General features: G+C 32.0%; 2 protein-coding genes across 9 annotated transcripts in view; both read left to right on the plus strand.

Annotated features, from left to right (window-relative positions):
- On the plus strand, positions 1-9,161 carry LOC145314840 (uncharacterized). Its single transcript, XM_080154920.1, has 8 exons — positions 1-21; positions 1,425-1,555; positions 1,871-2,211; positions 2,559-2,830; positions 3,227-4,415; positions 5,974-6,037; positions 7,005-7,106; positions 9,029-9,161. The coding sequence occupies exons 1-8, from the start codon at positions 1-3 to the stop codon at positions 9,159-9,161; spliced, it is 2,253 nt and encodes a 750-aa protein (XP_080011046.1).
- The window catches only part of LOC145313939 (phosphatidylinositol 4,5-bisphosphate 5-phosphatase A-like), a 27,325-nt gene continuing 13,999 nt past the window's right edge, over positions 5,881-19,206 (plus strand). For all 8 annotated transcript variants that reach the window (XR_013877569.1, XR_013877570.1, XR_013877571.1 and 5 more), the window contains exons 1-9: positions 5,881-6,037; positions 7,005-7,106; positions 9,029-9,179; positions 9,295-9,387; positions 9,680-9,721; positions 10,811-11,086; positions 12,562-12,703; positions 12,983-13,070; positions 13,468-13,587. Coding sequence is in view for 1 of the 8 variants with exons in the window: in XM_080153605.1 (XP_080009731.1) it covers positions 10,984-11,086; positions 12,562-12,703; positions 12,983-13,070; positions 13,468-13,587 (453 nt within the window). In the remaining 7 variants the exon portion in view is untranslated. The remainder of the gene's footprint in view (positions 6,038-7,004; positions 7,107-9,028; positions 9,180-9,294; positions 9,388-9,679; positions 9,722-10,810; positions 11,087-12,561; positions 12,704-12,982; positions 13,071-13,467; positions 13,588-19,206) is intronic.

Below are 19,206 nucleotides of genomic sequence, written 5' to 3' on the forward strand. Positions count from 1 at the left end.
ATGGGGGGAAGCCCCATCCAGGTGAAGAGTAGAGGGGTAGGCTCCCGTAGGGGGGTAAGGTAGACGTCCCCTGGAAAAGGGTAGGTTGCTGGAGCATGAAGTGGGGAGGGGCAGCGCCCCTCCTGTTATCAGCGGTGGATAAGTTGACCGCTGTCTCTGATGATCAAACAATGGCCAAAAATGGGCTGGCTAGAATTGAGATAAGCCGGGGATTAACGTCTGGGTGTTATTTGGTAAACACGGAGCATAGTATACTCTGGAAAAGGCCTGTCCGTATGCCGCCTACCACACAGAGACCACCTGAAGGCCTATCAAAAAAATCTTAAATCTTGGGAAAATTCATCATGTATGAATGATTTTATCTTTAATAACCTATACTCTCAGTCCAAAGATAAAGCCTATATACCACGCAAATGTGTCAGAACTCCCCCCCCCCCCCCCCCCCCCCTAGTACATATCAACAGTCTTAATTATTTTCTTTGATTAATTTTAACATATTTCGAATTTAAGAGATAATTTTGTTTATAATAAGGGGGGACAAGAAACATCAACTTATCTCCGATGTCCCACTCCTTAAAATCTTAAAATTATTTTTTTCTCCAATACACGCTAATCTGATTTTCAAGAATTATATTCATAAAATTAAATCAAAGATTAAGAAACAATAGATCCCACGTCAAAATCTTTCCAAATAATAGAAATTAAAATTAATTATGTTTGATGATTAAAAGATCTTTTATTATGTATATTGTATTGAGATAATTTTTTAAAATCTAATCAATTCCGATAATACAGGTTACGCCTAGTTGGTCTTTTGTAGCAATGGTTTCTAAAGTTTTTTTTAATTTACTATTTCGTAATAGAAATGATAAGTAGAAAATAACTAGATTGAACTTATTATGGTTATGATAGCTTTAAATTTTAAAATGTAACAAAAACATATGTAGAATAGAAAAGTATATGAACTGTAAAAGGTATTTAGAGATATTGTCTAGAAATAAAAAAACACATTTAAAGTATAGGGGTGCTGCCACTTTTACCACTAGCAAAAATACAACTACTGTGTTTTTGACAAAAAGTGGGTGTGTGTTTGTCAATTTCGTTTATAGCTGTATTTTTGGCAATATTTTTTTATTATTTGGATCGTACACCAGATTGTCGTGTCTCCATCCCCTCCCCTCATGCAGAATGAACGAGCTGGCCAATAAATGATGTGCATATTATTAGCAACCTAAATTGACCACAATTTGTCTCTGTCATAATATGTTATCCACGTATATTGAATATCCAATACCTAAGGCATCATGCATGTGAACTTTACCGACTAACTTGGATGAACCGCAACTTTTATCTTAATTTGTCTTTAAATACCTTCTAATAGATGTGTCCTTTAATAAACATAAAGTAATAGGATATTGGTTTAGGTGGATCTTAGTGCGGGCTGTATTGGAGTTCTGCAGTCAAGATCTGTTCCCGCCTTCCAGAAACTTTCTGGAAGCCAATTTTACAGGAAGTCGGCAGGATGGAAAAGTGGACAAAATATCAGAAGCAACAGGTTTAGTTGTTAATTTTTATTCTTTTCTGTGAAGAGAAAAGCAACACTATAGTTTTTAAGCTCCTATACAAAATAGATGTCAAAATTTACATATGTTAAGATTCTCATGCCATTGAGCATTTACTTCGACTCGTTTTTTCATGTGAGGAAGATAGATGTCTGTAATTGAGCGTGAAAATACTTTTGACAAATAAGTAATAAACCATTACCCCTTAATTTTCCCATACGTCTAAGGGGATGTTCTTTTATTTGAGCTTCGCTACTTTAAATATTGCGATCCCCTTTCACAATAATATCTATATATTGTTTTACCAGGAATGAAAATTTGAGATCAATAGTACAAAACACAAAGCACTTGCCCATAAAAGCAAAATCCTCCAACAATGTGAAATCATTGGTCAATAAGTTTGATCACTTCTATTCAATGGCTGAAAACACTACAAAGTTTACTTCCATAATTGAAGAAGAAAATCAAACTGAGATCAATTTAGAATCTGATTATTTATATGAAACAGAGAAAGGTTATCTATCAAGTACAAAAATTGGTAAAAGTGAGAAGAAGCTGAACCAAAAAGAAGCTATAAATGTTCATAAACTAGATGATGATAATAATGCTTTTGAAACTGCGAAAGAATTTGATCAAGTTAATGAATCAGGTAAAGTTTATAATAAAAATAAGAATAAAATTCCCATTAGTAATGAAGGACGGTCATAAATAATTTTCTCCGCTCTTTGTTGTTCCAAGATGTTATAAACTTCTACTGCTTCTATGTTTTTCACATAACAATAAAGTAAAGAGTAGGATAAATAATTTGGCACATAAAACATTCACTACTTAGGTATTAACTTGTTTATATTAAAAAGTGTGCAATAAAATGGGTGGTTGTTTTTTTATATTACTTTTGTTTGGAATTTAGTTAAAGATCGTATTAAGACACCTGGTCCTGAAGGCAAAAAGAAGAAAAAAAGACAATTCAATTGAAAATTATCATAATTTATTCAGGTGATACAACTTTAAATAATGCTGCGGCAGATGATGAAAATGAGTGGCAAAATCTTTCTCCAATAGAAAAGAAAGCTAGTCCTGAAAATCAAATAGATGACAATTCAATATTCAAAAATAATATTGAAAAGGAGAATAGCAGTAAAAATAGTAATGATGAAAGTAACTCTGAAGCGGATAGTGATACATCTGGCGATAATAAGGAAGTTGAAAGTGATTCAATAGATAAGAATGATGAAAGTGTTGATGACTCCTGGTCTTGTGAACAAGCAGTAGGGAAGATTGATATCCAAATTTTTTAATATTTTAAGTTTAAATAAATGTTTGATTACGAACCTAGTAAAGTGTCTGACCCTGATTATGACGTAAAAAAATTAGCCAATGAGAGGCCAGTATACACTGTAATTGACCAATGGTAAAATTTATTGTGGCCTCATTGGCTTATTTTTTTTACGTCATAATCAGAGTCAGACACTTTTACTAAGTTCTTTGATTACTCATAAAAATTTAAGTCAAATAAAAATCTCCAACAAAATTTTTAAAATTGTATTCCTAAAAAAAATTAATCAGATTAGATATTAAAACCTATCTTTCTTTCTCATATAGTAGGTAAAGATGTTCAAAATGATACAAATTGGACTGAAAATGATTTAGTGGATAATACACAGTTCCAGACCGTAGATGACCATGAAACAAATGATAATGATGATTCTAATATTGTTAAACAGAATAAAAATTTGGTAGGTGATGATAGTTGGACTGAGAGTGAATCTGTTAATGAAACACGGTTCAAATCTTGTCAAAATAAAGAGGAACCTGGATCTGAGTGTTTAGATCAATCTATTATTGAGGAAAAAGTAAATGAAGATGATTCGTGGAATGAAAAAGATAGCACTAAGGATGAAAACGAAATTGCTGAGAGTGAAGATCTTAGAAGCAACAATGATTGGAATGAATCTGTCAATGATTCACAGTTTAAATCTCTAAATGAGGATGAAAGACATGAAAATAATGATTATCCTATTGATAATGATCTTGAACAAAACAATTCAAATGGAAATGATAATAACAAGGACATTGATGACTCTACAAATGTCTGTTGGTCTGAGAATGAATCTGTCAATAGAACACAGTTTAAATCTATAGCTGAGGATATAACACATGAAAATGATAATTCTTTCAGTCAAAATATAGAAAATGATCTTGAGTTAGACAATTCCAATGATAAAGATAACAGAAAGGAGATTGATGAACCTACAAATGATGATTGGCCTGAAAATGAATCTGTTAATGGAACACAGTTTAAATCTCTAAATGAGGATGGAACACATAAAAATAATGATTATTTTACTGATCAAAATGCAGGAAATGATCTTGAGGAAGACAAATCCAAAGAAAATGATGACATCAAGGAGATTCCTGAACCTACAAACAACAGTTGGTCTGAGAATGAATCTTTCAATGGAACACAGTTTAAATCTATAAATGAAGATGTAATACATGAAAATAATGATTATTCTACTGATCAACATGATCTTCAGCAAGACAATTCCAATGGAAATAATAACAACAAGGAAATTGATGAACCTTCAAATGACGATTGGTCTGAGAATGATTCTGTCAAGTCCCCAAATGAGGTTGTATCACATGAAAATAGGGATTATCCTAATGAACATGATCTTGAGCAAGACATTTCTGAGGAAAATGATATCAAGGAGATTGGTGAACCTCCAAATGATGATTGGTCTGAGAATGAAACTGTCAATAACACACAGTTTGAATCTATGAATGATACTGGACAAGTTGAAGTGGATGAAAGTCGGGAGCAAGAGAACAAAGAATATGATAATGGCCAAGGTAATATTTTCAACATTTCTTAGAGTAAGGGGAAGGACAATTAAGATTTAAATAATCTTTACACCCGTTCACCTTCATTGTATTTTAAAGCTAAATAAAAAAGTTACGTTACACTGATTTAAATAATGTCGTTCCATTACTGCATTATCATTATATCAAATAGGTAAACTAAAAAAAGATAGTAAAGCAAACCAAAAAGAGTTTGTTTAGGTAAGCCCCCTGCAGAAGTAAGGCTAGCAAAAGTTTTAGGCATCCTATAAAAGGAAAATATTCTTCATTAGGTTTTAAGGGAGGGGATAAAGATTCTCTTAGGTTGAATAAGATGTGAATAAACTGAAGAATAGTTATTTCTTTCATCGTATTATAAACCGCTTTCCGCGGATATAGAATGTACAATTATAAGATTAAAACTAGTTTTTTTTACCCCCGAGTTGCCGAAGGCACGGGCTAAAAAAACTGGTTTTAATCTTATGATTGTACTTTTCTATATTCGTAGAAAGCTGGATATAATACGATGATAGACATAGTTTTTTCGTATGGATGAGAACCGGTTCCTATACACCGGATTTGAATGAATACGAGAAATTCAACTCCATCCTTATTCATGATTTATAAATAATCCTTTAAAACTTACTTATATTTAAAAACTCACGAAACCTATTAATTCAATATTGAAAGCCAGTATCGCACTACCAACTCTTCAACCTTTGGGACCTAGAGGATACGTAAGATTTTTAAAGAATGGAAAATAAACTTCCTCGTATCCCCCACCCTTTAAATCTAGGGGTCTAAAAATTTGCTTTACTCAATTATTCGATGAATTCCAGCTAATGTTACAAGAAATACGTAGTATAGTAGATGCGTTCTTAGTATCTAAGAAAAAAAAACTTAAAACCATTTGGAGACTGTAGTCCTCGAAATCTTAAGCTACAAACAAAAAGACTTTTACTACTTTGTATAATAGGATAAGATAAAAATTTGCAAGTTTTAATTCGAATATGCCACCTTTATTCTTGGTATGGTGTTAATTGCTGAAAAAAAAGATAAATCTATTGTCTCAAATATGATTACTAAGAAATAGGGGCAATTGGGATCATGGTTAAAATATTAATTGATGTGTTGATCTCCTTGTATACTTATAATTAAGACATGTGCTCTTTGCATATGATTTTATTCGAAATTCTTTTATAAAAATGTAAAATGATAAACTACCATCTTTCTGTAACTTTTATGGTTGATTTTAATATATATTTGAGCCCTAAAAATATGAAAAACATTATTCTTTAAAACAGTGTTATCAACTTAAAAAATATTTATGAATACAAAATTTAAAAAAAACTTTAATAATAAAACCAATAGGTAAATTATTTTGATTGGTAATTAATGAATTAAAATTATTTTTGTTAAACAAAATTTAATTTTTATTTTGTACTTTTTGCATATTGTACTTTTAAAAATGCGGCAACTCTGTTAGTGTTAAACTGTACAAATGTACAGTAAACAGTTAGTAGAGGTTAGTCTGTCGTGAAACGTGGTTTTCAACAATTTTTGTGATCAGGTTCCGAATATTTGAAGGGGAAGGATGGATACAAGTACAAACAAGGTGATGTTGTTCGTGCAAGGTAATAGTTATTTATCACATCGTATTAGAGACAGCTTTCCACGGATATTAAAATGAAAATTGTAAGATTAACATAGTTTTGTTATCCCCGAGTGGCCAAGGTCCTAGGGTAATAAAACTGTTATTAATTTGGGTTTTTTTTATTTTAATATTTTTTTAATTTTCTGTAATACTATGCTACTCATGATATCATAATTTAGTGTGACTGTGAACCGGTTCTAATCTAGCGGATAATAATCGGTTTCGAAGCCATACTGGAATTTGTTATTTGTGGTTGCAGTAACATTTGTTTGTCTTATGGCTACGCAAATAAAAAATTAAATCTTTAATTACAGAAAAGGAGCAATTTAAGAAATGTCGAGAAGTAAAGATAATTTTAATATTCTATGCTTATTTAAGCAAAGCTTTTCTTCATATAGGGTCTGTCCGTTATGTAAAGCTCTTACAGTTAGGCAAGCATTTATAATCTTTCTAATAGAGGTTTCTATCAATTACAAGTTTTGTATGGTAATTCTTGTAATGATTAAGCACTATTTAGGGAGAAAATGACTTAATGAGAAGTTGTTTTTCTGATATTACTTACTTTTTATGGCGCATTTTTTTGCGAATTATTTTTGGAATACCATAGTTCTGGAATGAGAATGTGATGCATCTGTATAATAGTCATTTTATCCTGTATCGATGTAATCATTTTCTTAATCTGTTAATTTGTGCTTCGCTTTAATGAAAGTTGTGTCGTTTTTTGGTAAAATTAGATGTTAAGATATAATAATTTTTTTTATGAGAACATGTCATAATAGTTGGAAAAAAACCTTATATAAATACGAATGATTTTGATGACATAGGAGTTGTAAAGCTTTAAGTCATCTAATCGTTAACAGACTCTGTTCACAATTTTACGAAATAATTTTAGTTTTACAATGTATTTGGTAATCAATTCCCTTAAAAATTAACTCTATTTAATTTAGATGGTCTGAGGATGGTGAGTGGTATGAAGCCACCATAATTGAGGCTTTTGATGAGGGAGTAGAGGTCATTTTCAATGAGTATGGCAATACTGATGTTTGCGAGTAAGTAGCTATAATTGTATTATTGATTAAGTATATTTGTGTCCTTAAGCATCGTAGTAACACATTTTTATTGATAGGGAAATACCAAGAAAAGCCAAGCTAATAGTAATCATGAGATAAGGACAATTACGTAGCGCACTGTGGGCTAGAATTGAATCAAGACAAAAGTAAGTGCCGAGCCCTGGGACCTATGTATGGTGAAAATAGACATAAAACCATAATGATTCCAGGTAAAACCAAAATATTTCAGCGGGGGCTTAGAAAATTATACTTAAAAATTTCAAGTTCAATTTTCATTCCTAGGAGTTGCCGCATAATCATGACAAGAAAAGCAAATATTATTTATTTTAAATTTTGAACAACTTTGCTTTTATAAAGTCCATCATAAAACCACTCCTGAAGGGAGTTAATAAATGGTCATTTTTATCACTTGCTTTGCAAAGGTCACGAAAATTCAGCCTAAAATAAATCATATATAGAGAGGTTTTATGAAAGACTTCAGAAAAGCAAAGTTGTTCAAAATTTAAAATAGATAATATTTGCTTTCCTTGTCATGATTATGCGGTAACTCCTAGCGGACGAAAATTGAACTTGAAATTTTCAAATCTAATTTTCTCAAACAGCCCCCGCTGAAATATTTTGGTTTTACCTGGAATCATCATGGTTTTATGTCTATTTTCACCATACATAGGTCCCAGGGCTCGGCACTTGCTTTTGTCTTGATTCAATTCTAGCCCACAGTGAGCGCAGTTTTAACGTTAGATGGTAAAAAAAAACTTTACTGTTTTTTTAATAGTTGAGGACTGAAACGCCCCCCTCCCTCTCCATCAAATTGAAAAAAGTGGGTAGGTAGTTTTTGAAAAGTTTCGTTTTAGCTTGTTTGGTCTTATTTTGTAGCCTTACCAACCTCCCACACCCCCTTAAGGTTTCCATTTTTTCAAAGTGAAGGTGGGGATCGATAGGCACTTTTAGGGAAAAACCAATTAACTTCTTTTGGGCCTTTTCCATTCTTTTAAACTAGTCTTAAAGACTAGAGTTTAAGTTAAAAAAACGTACTATTTGCAAGATGAGAAAGTAGTCTATCCCAGGGAGGGAGAGGATATTGGAATTGTTTATGACACTAGTTTCCAAAGTATTAAAATAACGGTTTCTTAATAGTTGGATCAATACAACTTGGGGTATTTTCACTGAATTTTGATTGGTTGGTTCATTAAGTCATGTGTTAAACGTTGCAACAATTTATAGTAATCTTTAGAAAGGTTTAACATTGGAGGATATATAATTTATCGACCATTGTTTATCCCTTTAAATCCTTGAGTATTCATTTTCGAGATATTTCTGAACAGATGCACATACAACTTTAGATTATCTAGGTTGAAAAATTGTCCTGAGTATACATTCATATTTAAAATTTTAAATTCTCCGGTATTTTCCAGTGTTCAAATTTGAAGGGTTCAATGTTCAAATTTCAATAATGGCGCGAAAAAGGTTGAAAAATTTCACCGGGTACAATGCATTTTTGCCGCATAGCTGGGTAGTTTAGTTTACATGCCATATAGTTGTCCGGTTCCCCCCCATCCCCTTTTCACCCCTTGTACAAATCTACAACTCTTTTTCTCCCTCTTTTAACCTTGTCTTCACTATTTAATAGAATGTTCTAGAAGATATACAGCCGATGCTCATAAGATTGGGACACAAATATTTTGTGGGGAATGATTTCCTTATTTTTTTATTCAACGTTATAGTTTAATCCCATGGCCAATAAAAGCCTTCCTAAAAAACTTAGTACAACAGTTTTGGATATCTGGAATTTTTTTTTTCGTACTAATTTTTATAGTCCTATTGAAAGGCCCCAAAACATTGAATCTACGGTATAAATTCTCCTAAGTGTTTAAAATATATATATGCGCCTAATTTTCAAGATGGACCGATTTGGAGGATTTACCAGCGGTGGAAAGGGGCGTGGACAAGTGGGAATCTACTTCCAAGAAAGGAAAGAAGAAGAAAGGTGGAAAACGCTGCCACACTTCAAATGGGGAGGATGTTCCTCTATAAATCAGGACAATCTGAGAGGTATGTATTCAAAGATAAGTAAGTCGTAAAATGTAACAAGTTTATCATCATTATTGAGTATTTTTCTCTTTATATGTATAGATACATAATGATTAATATTTAACAATTACTCTAGGATGAAATTGTGGTAGTAGTATGTGTGCGAGGTTTGGTACCATGGAGGTCAGAGGCCGGGAGGGACCTAATTGGGGAGGATGGTGAAAAGCCGGTGGGGATAAATTCTTTTTTTCCTTTATTTTTTATTTTTATTTTTTTGTTAGGTATATTCCTAATTTTAGTAAAATAATGATAAATTTTTCTTTTTCAATTTTTTTTGATTAGGCACCATTTTAATATCCGCCTATAAAAAGTTACTTATTTTGATTTTTTGAAAGAAAATTATATTGTGTGATGTTCTTGTATTATTTTTAAGTAATCTTAGTAATTCAAAGTTGTTTAGTCTTATGCAGCTTAAATTTAATGTTAGAACTTTGATATTTTTAAAATTCTTTTATTTTCAGAAATGTTATTAAAAGAAATCTACAAAATAATTGTACCCCCAGGTTGTTTGAACCGATAAGCTTTCAAGGGGAAGAAAGAAAAAGGGCACAAGAGAAAGGGAGTGACACACACGCATTCACATACTGATACACACACACACACGCACAGACTAACACATACACACAGACTGATAGAGTAGAGTTAGCTGATGTTGAACTTACACTAACTTTTCTGTGTATTTGTGTGTGTGGTAAGGACTAAAGAGAGAAGTAAGGTGGGGCTCTTATAATATCTTTCTCTACCTCTCTTTCACTCACTCTGTATGTCTATATCTCCTCTCTCTCTTCTGTAAATATGAGTATGACTAAGGTAGACACACCACACTACAGTTTTATTATGAACATACAACTCTACCATAAATATAGAATAGCTAAATATATTTTCTGTTCTACAGATTGTGTTTTTAATGATTTTTTGTTTGTAGATTCTAACTGACATAAAAAAGCATTAATAATAATTATTCTTCCATTGATAAAACAAACTTATTAACCCTTTCTATTAATTTCACCCCACCTACCCTCACTTTTTACATTTTTTAAAGCATAGACTTGAGTGTTGGGGCATATAGATAAATGTTTTCCCCTGCGGGACAAACCCTGACCCTATATAGCCTAACCGAAGTTACTATAAAGCGACCAATGTTTAGAAGGAGTGGAGAATTCCTAGATTTTTGGTTCTTCATTAAAATAACCTTATTGTATGGACACCTGTAGTTTACATAGACTAAAGAGTATGTTTCCTTGATGTAAGAAGGGAGAGAAAGAAAGATAAAGTGATAGGGAAAGAAAGGAAGAGAAAGGAGCATTGATCCCTATTCCCTTCCCTTAAGATGGGATTTCCCTTCTTATTTAGGTGGAGAGGGGGTGTACAGCTCTTCTGTTTGTGTAAGTATGGAGCTGTGGTCTGTCTATCTGTACGTACGTGTGTGTGTGTGTGTGTGTAGCTCTCTCTGCGCTGTAAGCTATAGCGCATGGCTGGTGTGTGAATACTCTCTTATTCTTTCATAAATCAATATTTTCCTCCCAAGTTCTCCACCATTTCACTTCACTTTACCATTTTATTCTGGTTTATTTTTACACTTGCCCGTTTAGACAACCCATATACAATTATGGAACTGTTAAAATGTTACATAAAAATGCTTGTTTTTTTTATGAAAATACGGCAAAATTTGTGAAAATTAACTGTTTATCCTGTGAATTGTGTCGGTAAGCTGCCGCTCTAGAGGAACTAGTTTATTTAGACTATTATAACAAGTGGTGAAAGGATGGATGAATTAAAGGTCCATGTTGTAACGTATAACGTTGGTACCTGGGCCCCCCATCATGACCTGGATATGGCCAGCCTTCTTCCACAGAAAACTGTACCTGGTAAGTTCATTTTTGTCTTATCTAGGGGTTTTTTGTACTATAAAAAGATGCGTTTTTGTTAGCTCTGTGCCGCTGATCTATTAGAAAATTTAATTTATCTCAATTTGTGAAAATGTGTTAATAATTTTTATTGGTTCTATACCTAGAACTTTAAATCAATGTTCAGCAATCAAAAGTACTTTTCTCATAAAGTCAAATTCTTTGCTATTATTTCAATATTTTCATCTATAAATGACCGTTTTTGGACTCTTAGTTGTAATTGTGCGTAAATGGGGCATGTTATTTTGTTTTTGATTAAAAAATGATAATTTTTACAAAAATGTGCAAAATTTCACCGGTTAAGCAACCAGTTTTAGTGGATTTTTTACTCACACACACACACACACCTTCATAGACCATGCTTGGTATAGGGGAAGGGGGCGTGGGGGAATGTAAAGGTGGGGATTTATATAAATCTACCTGGGTTTTGCCTGAAGGTGGTTCTTCTAGTTTCTTTATTACGCGCTAATTGCACAAGAATCCAAGTCTAAATGGACCAGTTACTGGTGTATAATGCTTTTGTTTCATAGGACTCTAATACCCACTGTAAGTGTGCGTGCACACTTAATCTCTGGCGCACATGCTTTAGAACCCAGCCATCTCTATACATATATGTATATGTGATGATTAATAGATAGATATTCTAAATATTTTTACCTTAAATGCACTTCATGATTCATTCTCTATAATATATATTATTTACCTACCTACCCTCCTTTCTCTTACCATTCACTTGCAGTTTTGCATTGGCATAATTATTTTGCTGTAAATCATCTGCTGTGCTTTTTTATGTTAACCATATTGTTATTTGTGTTAAAACTGCCGATAACTGGTTTTTGGAATGTAAAAAATATTTAAATATCTACGTATTTAGATTAAGTATTACGTGATATTTTATATTTTTTCGATCTTAGATATAATACATTGTTTTTTTTTTAAATATTACTGTCGGTTGCGCCCCTAGAATCGAGAGGTAGGGCATTGAAAAAGCCGAAAAGACTGTATGCCTAAGACTTAAATTTGAAAATGAATTAGCCGTAAACCATCCTGGAACAAATGAAAGCTTTTTGTAATCTAACACTGAAGGTCCTAACGGAAGACCATGAAATTTAGTATATAATTGAAATAAGTAAAGTGAATAACGAAATTATTCCCTAAATGTGGATTATAAATTACATAAACAAGGGGGTTTTTAAACTTTTGGACAGTAGTGTTAATTCCTCCTTTTCAAACTGTTGTATATTTTCCCCTCCCTTTTAAACAGCTTCCAAACAGGAAAGTAATAGTGATCTACGTTAATATGACTAGATTCATCGCAAACTGGTAATCTTAAATTTTATGTTAATTATTTATTTATCCTATTATTCATAGGCTTTCTTAAATATCTTTTTAAGAATCTCATCCCCATACATTCAACTTAACTAATTTTCTTGCAGATGTTGTACTGCTTGGGTTCCAAGAGGTGAACACCTCCCCGACAGCTCTGGTGATAGAGAATGTTCTCTCTGCCCTCGGAGAGGACGAGTGGACTTCTAGGTCCAGGATTAATCTGGCAAGAAAGGGCTACATCAAAATTAGGTAGGTAAAGTTTATTATTATTTTTATGATAGATGGAGGGGATATTGGATTGAAAATTTTACTGGTACCTTAAGTTTAATAAACCCGTTCTCTCATTCATTAGCTTAATCTTTAGATACCCTAATTAAGTATGAAAGCATTTTATTAAAAGAGAAACTGTAAACTTTTTAGATTTATTTGGAAGGGTAAGGAAAATTAAAATTGAAGCTTTGGAGATGCTTATGAAAAAGTTTTTATGTCAGGTGTCCAATCTTATTTTGAATGGGTATCTTTGTTTAGGTCCATAAAGCTGCTTGGAATGGTTTTGTCCTTGTTTTGTTTGGAGAAGCATGTTCCGTATCTGAGAGGTGTGGAGACTCAGTTTACCAGGGAATAACCAATCTGTTCATATTCAATAATTTTCAACATTTTGTTAATTTAATCTTATTTTTTATGCTTTCTTAATTATGGTGAACCGTTTCAGGAATCCTCATGATAAGTTTAAAATCGAAAAGACTGTTCTAATATGCCTAAATTAACTACCAGCTATTATCAGAGACAGATTGACCGAACCAAGTTAATAAAAATATATGATTTTAAATATATGTATTTTAAAAATTTGATTAGGTATAATAGTACCCACCTTTTAATAGCTTATTTTCTTATAACTTTATTATATCTAAAGGAGAAAATTAAAGAAAAATTGACTGTACGACACAGATTTGATTTGTTACTTTTGCACGTAATTATCCATGTTTAATATACATATTGAAAATGAAATGGTTAGACTAGGACTGAACGGATACTGGGGCAACAAGGGCACCGTCAGTGTACGCTTCAACCTGTACGGGGTGAGTCTGTGCGTCCTCAACAGCCATCTGGCCGCTCATGACCATCAGAACCAGGTGTAGTTATTTATCGCATCGTATCATAAACAGCTTTCCACAGTTTTTAAAATGTACAATTATAAGATAAAAACCAGGTTTGTTATTCCCGAGATGCTGAAGGCGCAGACTAACAAAACTGGTTTTAATAATATGACATGTACTTTATTATATTCGTAGAAAACTGGATATAATATAGGTTAAAAATTTTTCTAAGGCTTAGAACTAGTTCTTTCTAAGCCAACCTGAGCTGGATCTTTAGCCGTAGCCAGAGTTACAGCCACCAACCTAATACCGATCTTCAAATCAAATTGGCTACACGTGGCCACGGCTATTTGCGATCTTTAAATCACTACCACTTTTTGAATTTTCAGTAAAAATATGAAAAAATAATCCTTAAAAACGTCAAACATTTAAAAATACAGGTTTTATTGGCAGCACTAGCAGTGGCGACGGTCACGACTAAGGCCAAGGCTACGGCTACACATTTAAAAATCCAGCTCAGAAAGGAAGTTTATTTTATGTATTTTATGTGTACCTATTGTACTATTTTAATTACTTAAGTCAAATATTTTATACATTTGATTATTTAAAGCAGATTAATATTAATTTTATATTAAATAATATTGAATATGATACTTAACCTAATTTTTAACTATTTGTATAAAATGATTAAAACAATGAATTTATATTAAGACGTAATATAATAGTTTGTGTGGTTAGCATATTAGTAATACTATACATATAGATTGGGGGGGGGGGGGGGCGGCAGGGATATAGTTTCTGAAGAAATTCTACAAGACCTAGAATGTTTGTTATACAGTTTATTTTTGAGGACAATTATTTATAGCATGCTATATACCAAAATTACACTAAGGAAGGGGACAATTTACTTAAGGGGGGCGGGGGGGGGGGGGTTAATGCAACCATTTCATAATCAATGATTAAACGGCACTTAGAATTCGAATTTCGATCTGAAATTTTTCATGAGTAACCCTTGGTAGGTCTATTTTTCCTAAATCGAAATTCGAATTCTAAGTGCCATTTAATCACTGATTACGAGATGGTTGCTTAACCCCCCCCCCCCCCCCCACCTTATACTCCTAAACTAAGTTATTGAAATTTTTCTGTCAATTGTTCCCTAAAACTTTGTGGCTTACATTAAATGTTGATTGGGTATACAAAATCTGTTAGAACTGCTTAAAATTTCTTTTCAATAAAATTATTCCTTTTCCATAAAATAAAATGATTCAGCATATAAAACGTAAATTATTCTTTCCAATTTGCAAATGTTTTTTATTGATGAAAATCGTCTAATTAATTTTTTAAAAATTTTCTATGAGAATTTTTGTTGTTGATACCCTTTCAAAGTTTCTTAACAGAAAATTGTTAAATTAAGTTTTTTAAAACATTCAAAATTATCAAAAAGTTTACTTTTTATTTGCTAAAGGATTTGGTGAATGTTCTTATCTTTAGAACAATAAATAAACTTAAAATAAAATTTTTGCTTTTTAACCTATTTAGGGGAGGGGGCGTAATGACATCTCAACTTAAACAGTGAGCAAAATGGTCTAATATTGGGCTAGATTCTAGGCTTATGTACAAAGTTTCAAGAATCTAGCTCAATATTTAGACTATTTTGCTCATTATTAAAGTTTAGATGTCATTACGCCCCCCCTTAAAACAAAAATGTTTAATTCGCCAAGTAAGGACAAACTTATTGAGTTGAAACGATATCCTAAATTATGATTATCTATTTATATCCTCTATAGGATCAATTAAGTATTTAGAGAGAACTTTTTTCAGGGAATAAGGGACAAGACAATTAGGGATAAAATTATTCTTCCCTGTATTTAATTTAAATAATTTCTGCTTTTGATAATATATGAATGTTGGTTGAAGAAATGGTTGTTTATTAAAATGACCTGCATTGGCTTATCCCAACCCGATTATATTCTCTTATTTTCCTCTTCTCTCTATTTTTTTCCTCTCTTTGTCAACCTCTAACATACCTGACGTGCATACATTTCTACAAATATTTCTTTTGATAAACAGAAAATGTATTTAATTTGAACACTATTTACATATCCATACGTTTAAGTCCAGTAACTTAGCTTTTAAATGTAAAGTTCGTCCGACTGAAGTAACGTTAGGCAACAATTTAACTTGTTGCCTTAATTTTGCTATTTAATAGTTTTTGTCTTGTTTGTGTGACCATCCTATTTGTAATGCGAGGACGGTAACTTGGGAATAATTTGTTAACTATTTTCTTTACAACATACACCATGGAGGGAGAGGACAATGGGAGACAAATTATCTTAACCCAAATATTAACTCTTTTACTTGCTATACAAATTTTCCAATGAAGAATTATAAGAGTATTTTATCATCCATTGTGTAATCCCTGTGTCCTTGCACGTCTCTCTTCCAACCTATTTATCTTTATTTCTTTGCGAGTCTGTATATCTTTCTTCTGGGGCAGGGGTATACCACATGAAGAAAAGAAACATTGTTTTATTCATTTTGTGTAATGGTATCCTTTACTTATTCTTTTTTGAAAACTTTTTCTTCTGTGTCTATGACAATTGCTGCATCAGTGCATACATTAATAAAGAGATAGTTAAGGACATTTTTATACATCCCTGTGGTAAAGTTTTTTCTTTTTTTACTTAAAATACAAGAATGAAATGTTCTCAGGGATTAGGTGTGGCGAAATGTGATTCAATAACACTAATGAGTTAAGTGTTGTGTTTAATAATTTAATTTTTCAAAGATGGAAGCAAGCTAACATATAAATTGCAATAAAGGGAGGTAAGAGAAATTGAAATTAAATTTTTCACTTCAACCTTTTATTTCTTATGGTCATCAGCTACCAATTGCTGAGTTTTACACTGAACGACTTAAAAGTATATTGATTTATCCAACATAGTCCGATCCCTGACAAATATATATCTCTTTAAAATAAAGTAAAGTTTGAAGTCTCGCATTAAAGATCTATTTTTAAACATGACATAAAAATGTCCAGCTCATTTCATTTATATTTGTTTATAATATCGTCTAAAATATCATACTCTTTAATTTTTACACACATTTAAATAGACAGATTTTCTTGGATTATTTTTAATTTAAGGTTTTTAACATTAACTTTATTTCTTAACACTCAGTTTTCAGCAGGAAGGGACCTTGTGATATTTATAATACTAGTCCCCAAAGGTTTATAACATTTTCTTATTCGTTGGCTTAACAACTTTGGATACTTTTATTGAATTTTGATTAAGTTAACTAATATGAGTGTTCAAAAGTTTCAATTATTAATTGCAATCTACAGCAGGGGTTATTTTGTTAATTATAATTGGGGATGTACAAATTTTCACCCTATATCCCTTTAGTTCTCTTTTTTTTTATTTGTGTTTGGCAGAAAATTTACAGGCAAATAGTTTTCTTAAGGTGCATTGTCCCCATTTATGGACATTAATATTTTTATTCAACCTTGTTTTATTTTGCAAACATTGAATAAAAGGCTTTAGTTTAATTTTGTCCCAATATTAAAGCATAGCTTCCTTATATTTGTGTTGTCCATTAAAGTCATTTGTACATTTGGGATTGTTTTTCAAACACTGTTTAACTTGCCAATACGCCCCTAGAGTCCTTTAGGTGGACTGCCCCATATTTTATTTGAAAAAGAAAAGAAAAAATTTCGTAGGATAATATTGTTTTCTTGGGGGTTGGTGTTACCCACCTAAATAGTTATAAACCTTTCTACGACCTATGAGAAGCTGCAATGTAAGGCAGGACCATATCGGTTCAGCGGTTAGCGAGATCCTTTGATACAGACAGTTACACAGAGATCCTATTACTTTATTATAAGGATGTGTCACTCTATATTTGTCTAAAATTCTCTTATGGGAAAAGGAGCTTAGTATCTAAGGATTTGATATTTATGTTAAGCATTTAATATTTCTGTTGGCTGTACCTCTTAACACAAGGACAACTACGTCCTTGTTATTCTGTGATTGCATGCAGCTCTTAGATATTGGAATACAATTTCAGGACTTTGCTTCAATGTGGGGACCATAGTCATATATTCCATTTAGTGTGACAGAACTTTTAAAGTATTTTCTGTACTAAAATTCTGTTATTTTCTTGGGTTTACTCACTCCAGAAATTGCCTGGAGTTGACCTAGTTGCTAGAAATAATTCTGGTAGGAATTGCAGTTGGATTTAGCCATGGACAATAGGAAGGCAGGTTGTTCATTCATTAATTCAAATTATTTTACAATTATAGCTTTTCCCACCTGTTAAAGTTTTGCTGTTATCACAAGATTGTGGTCTTGACATTAGAATAGCATTTCTGTTCTGAATGTTTTTCCTGTTGGTTTCAAACGCCCGATATAACAGCCATATAAAGTTGTTTATAGTATTCATAGGAAAATTACGTCATACTGGCCTACTATTGGTCACATAAAATGCATACTGTCATGTTATTGGTTATTTAGTCTGTGTTTTGGTAATTTGTATTTTATGAAGTCATTTTTTATAGGCACTAAATATTCTTTTTTTTTGTTAAAAGTAGCTTAAATGCAAGATCACACTTGAAAAAAATCTGGGAGGGTGGTGGAGTGGAGAGGCATAAAAACTTGGTACTGCAAAATATTCAACCTGAATTCTATTTCTTTGCATTAGAATCCTAGAATAATAGATTATTGTTTTGTCAATGGATTAACTTTATGTAAAAGTACAAGCATTTATGTTCTAATCATCTGGGATATTAAGGAATAATTTGAATTATCCAATGATAGTAAACAAAATACCTATGCCCTTAGTAGATTAAGATTCTCTGTTGAAAAGTTTGGACACTTATAGTCGAAATAAACCTATAAATGATGGAATTAATGCAACCAAAGTTTTTTAGCCAACAAATGAGTGTTCATAAACCTGTTGGATTGAAGTAAAGTTGAATGTTTACTGTTTAGTGTTCAGAAGAAAAATCCTCTCTAAGATAATTTTTGTATACTTATCAGTCTTTGTTTTGTCTTTTTCAAAATTTATTAATGAATTAATGAAAAAATAATTGGAAGTTGAATAACATTTGTTCTGCCTTTGTAATTGTTGCAGGGATGGGAAAATTAATGATTAATTAATTCTTTATTATAATGCTAGAGGGGGATTTCTGTTTTGGGGAGTGGGAGTGTCCTACCCCCCCAAGGAAACAGCCTAAAACCACCACAGGACCAGTAGGTATATTCCCTGAAGAGTAGAATCTGATCGGTAGAGTGGTTACCGAAATCTTAAGGGACATACGGAAGGACAGACAGACATCGTTCTACTTTGTATTATAGATTAAACATAAAGCTTTTGAAATAATGGATATTTATTCACTTTTCCTTTCTCCTCTCCACCAAAATTTTTCTCATAAAATGTGTTAATAATTGATTGGAAGCTGTTCTAACATTTGTTCTGTATTTCTAGTAAAGGGTGTTTGTTTATTTGAATCATTACGATGAGTCATCCTTTTTTTTTAAAGATGTCTTTCAAAACTGATAAAAATATTTACTTTGCAGTCAAATTTACCACTCCCCTCCTTTCAATAATACAAATTGACAAAAATAACACTTAAGTCCTTAAAAATATCAGGATATA

Source organism: Acartia tonsa, chromosome 3, assembly GCF_053477335.1.
Source record: "Acartia tonsa isolate MP-2025a chromosome 3, ASM5347733v1, whole genome shotgun sequence".
NCBI lineage: Eukaryota > Metazoa > Arthropoda > Copepoda > Calanoida > Acartiidae > Acartia > Acartia tonsa.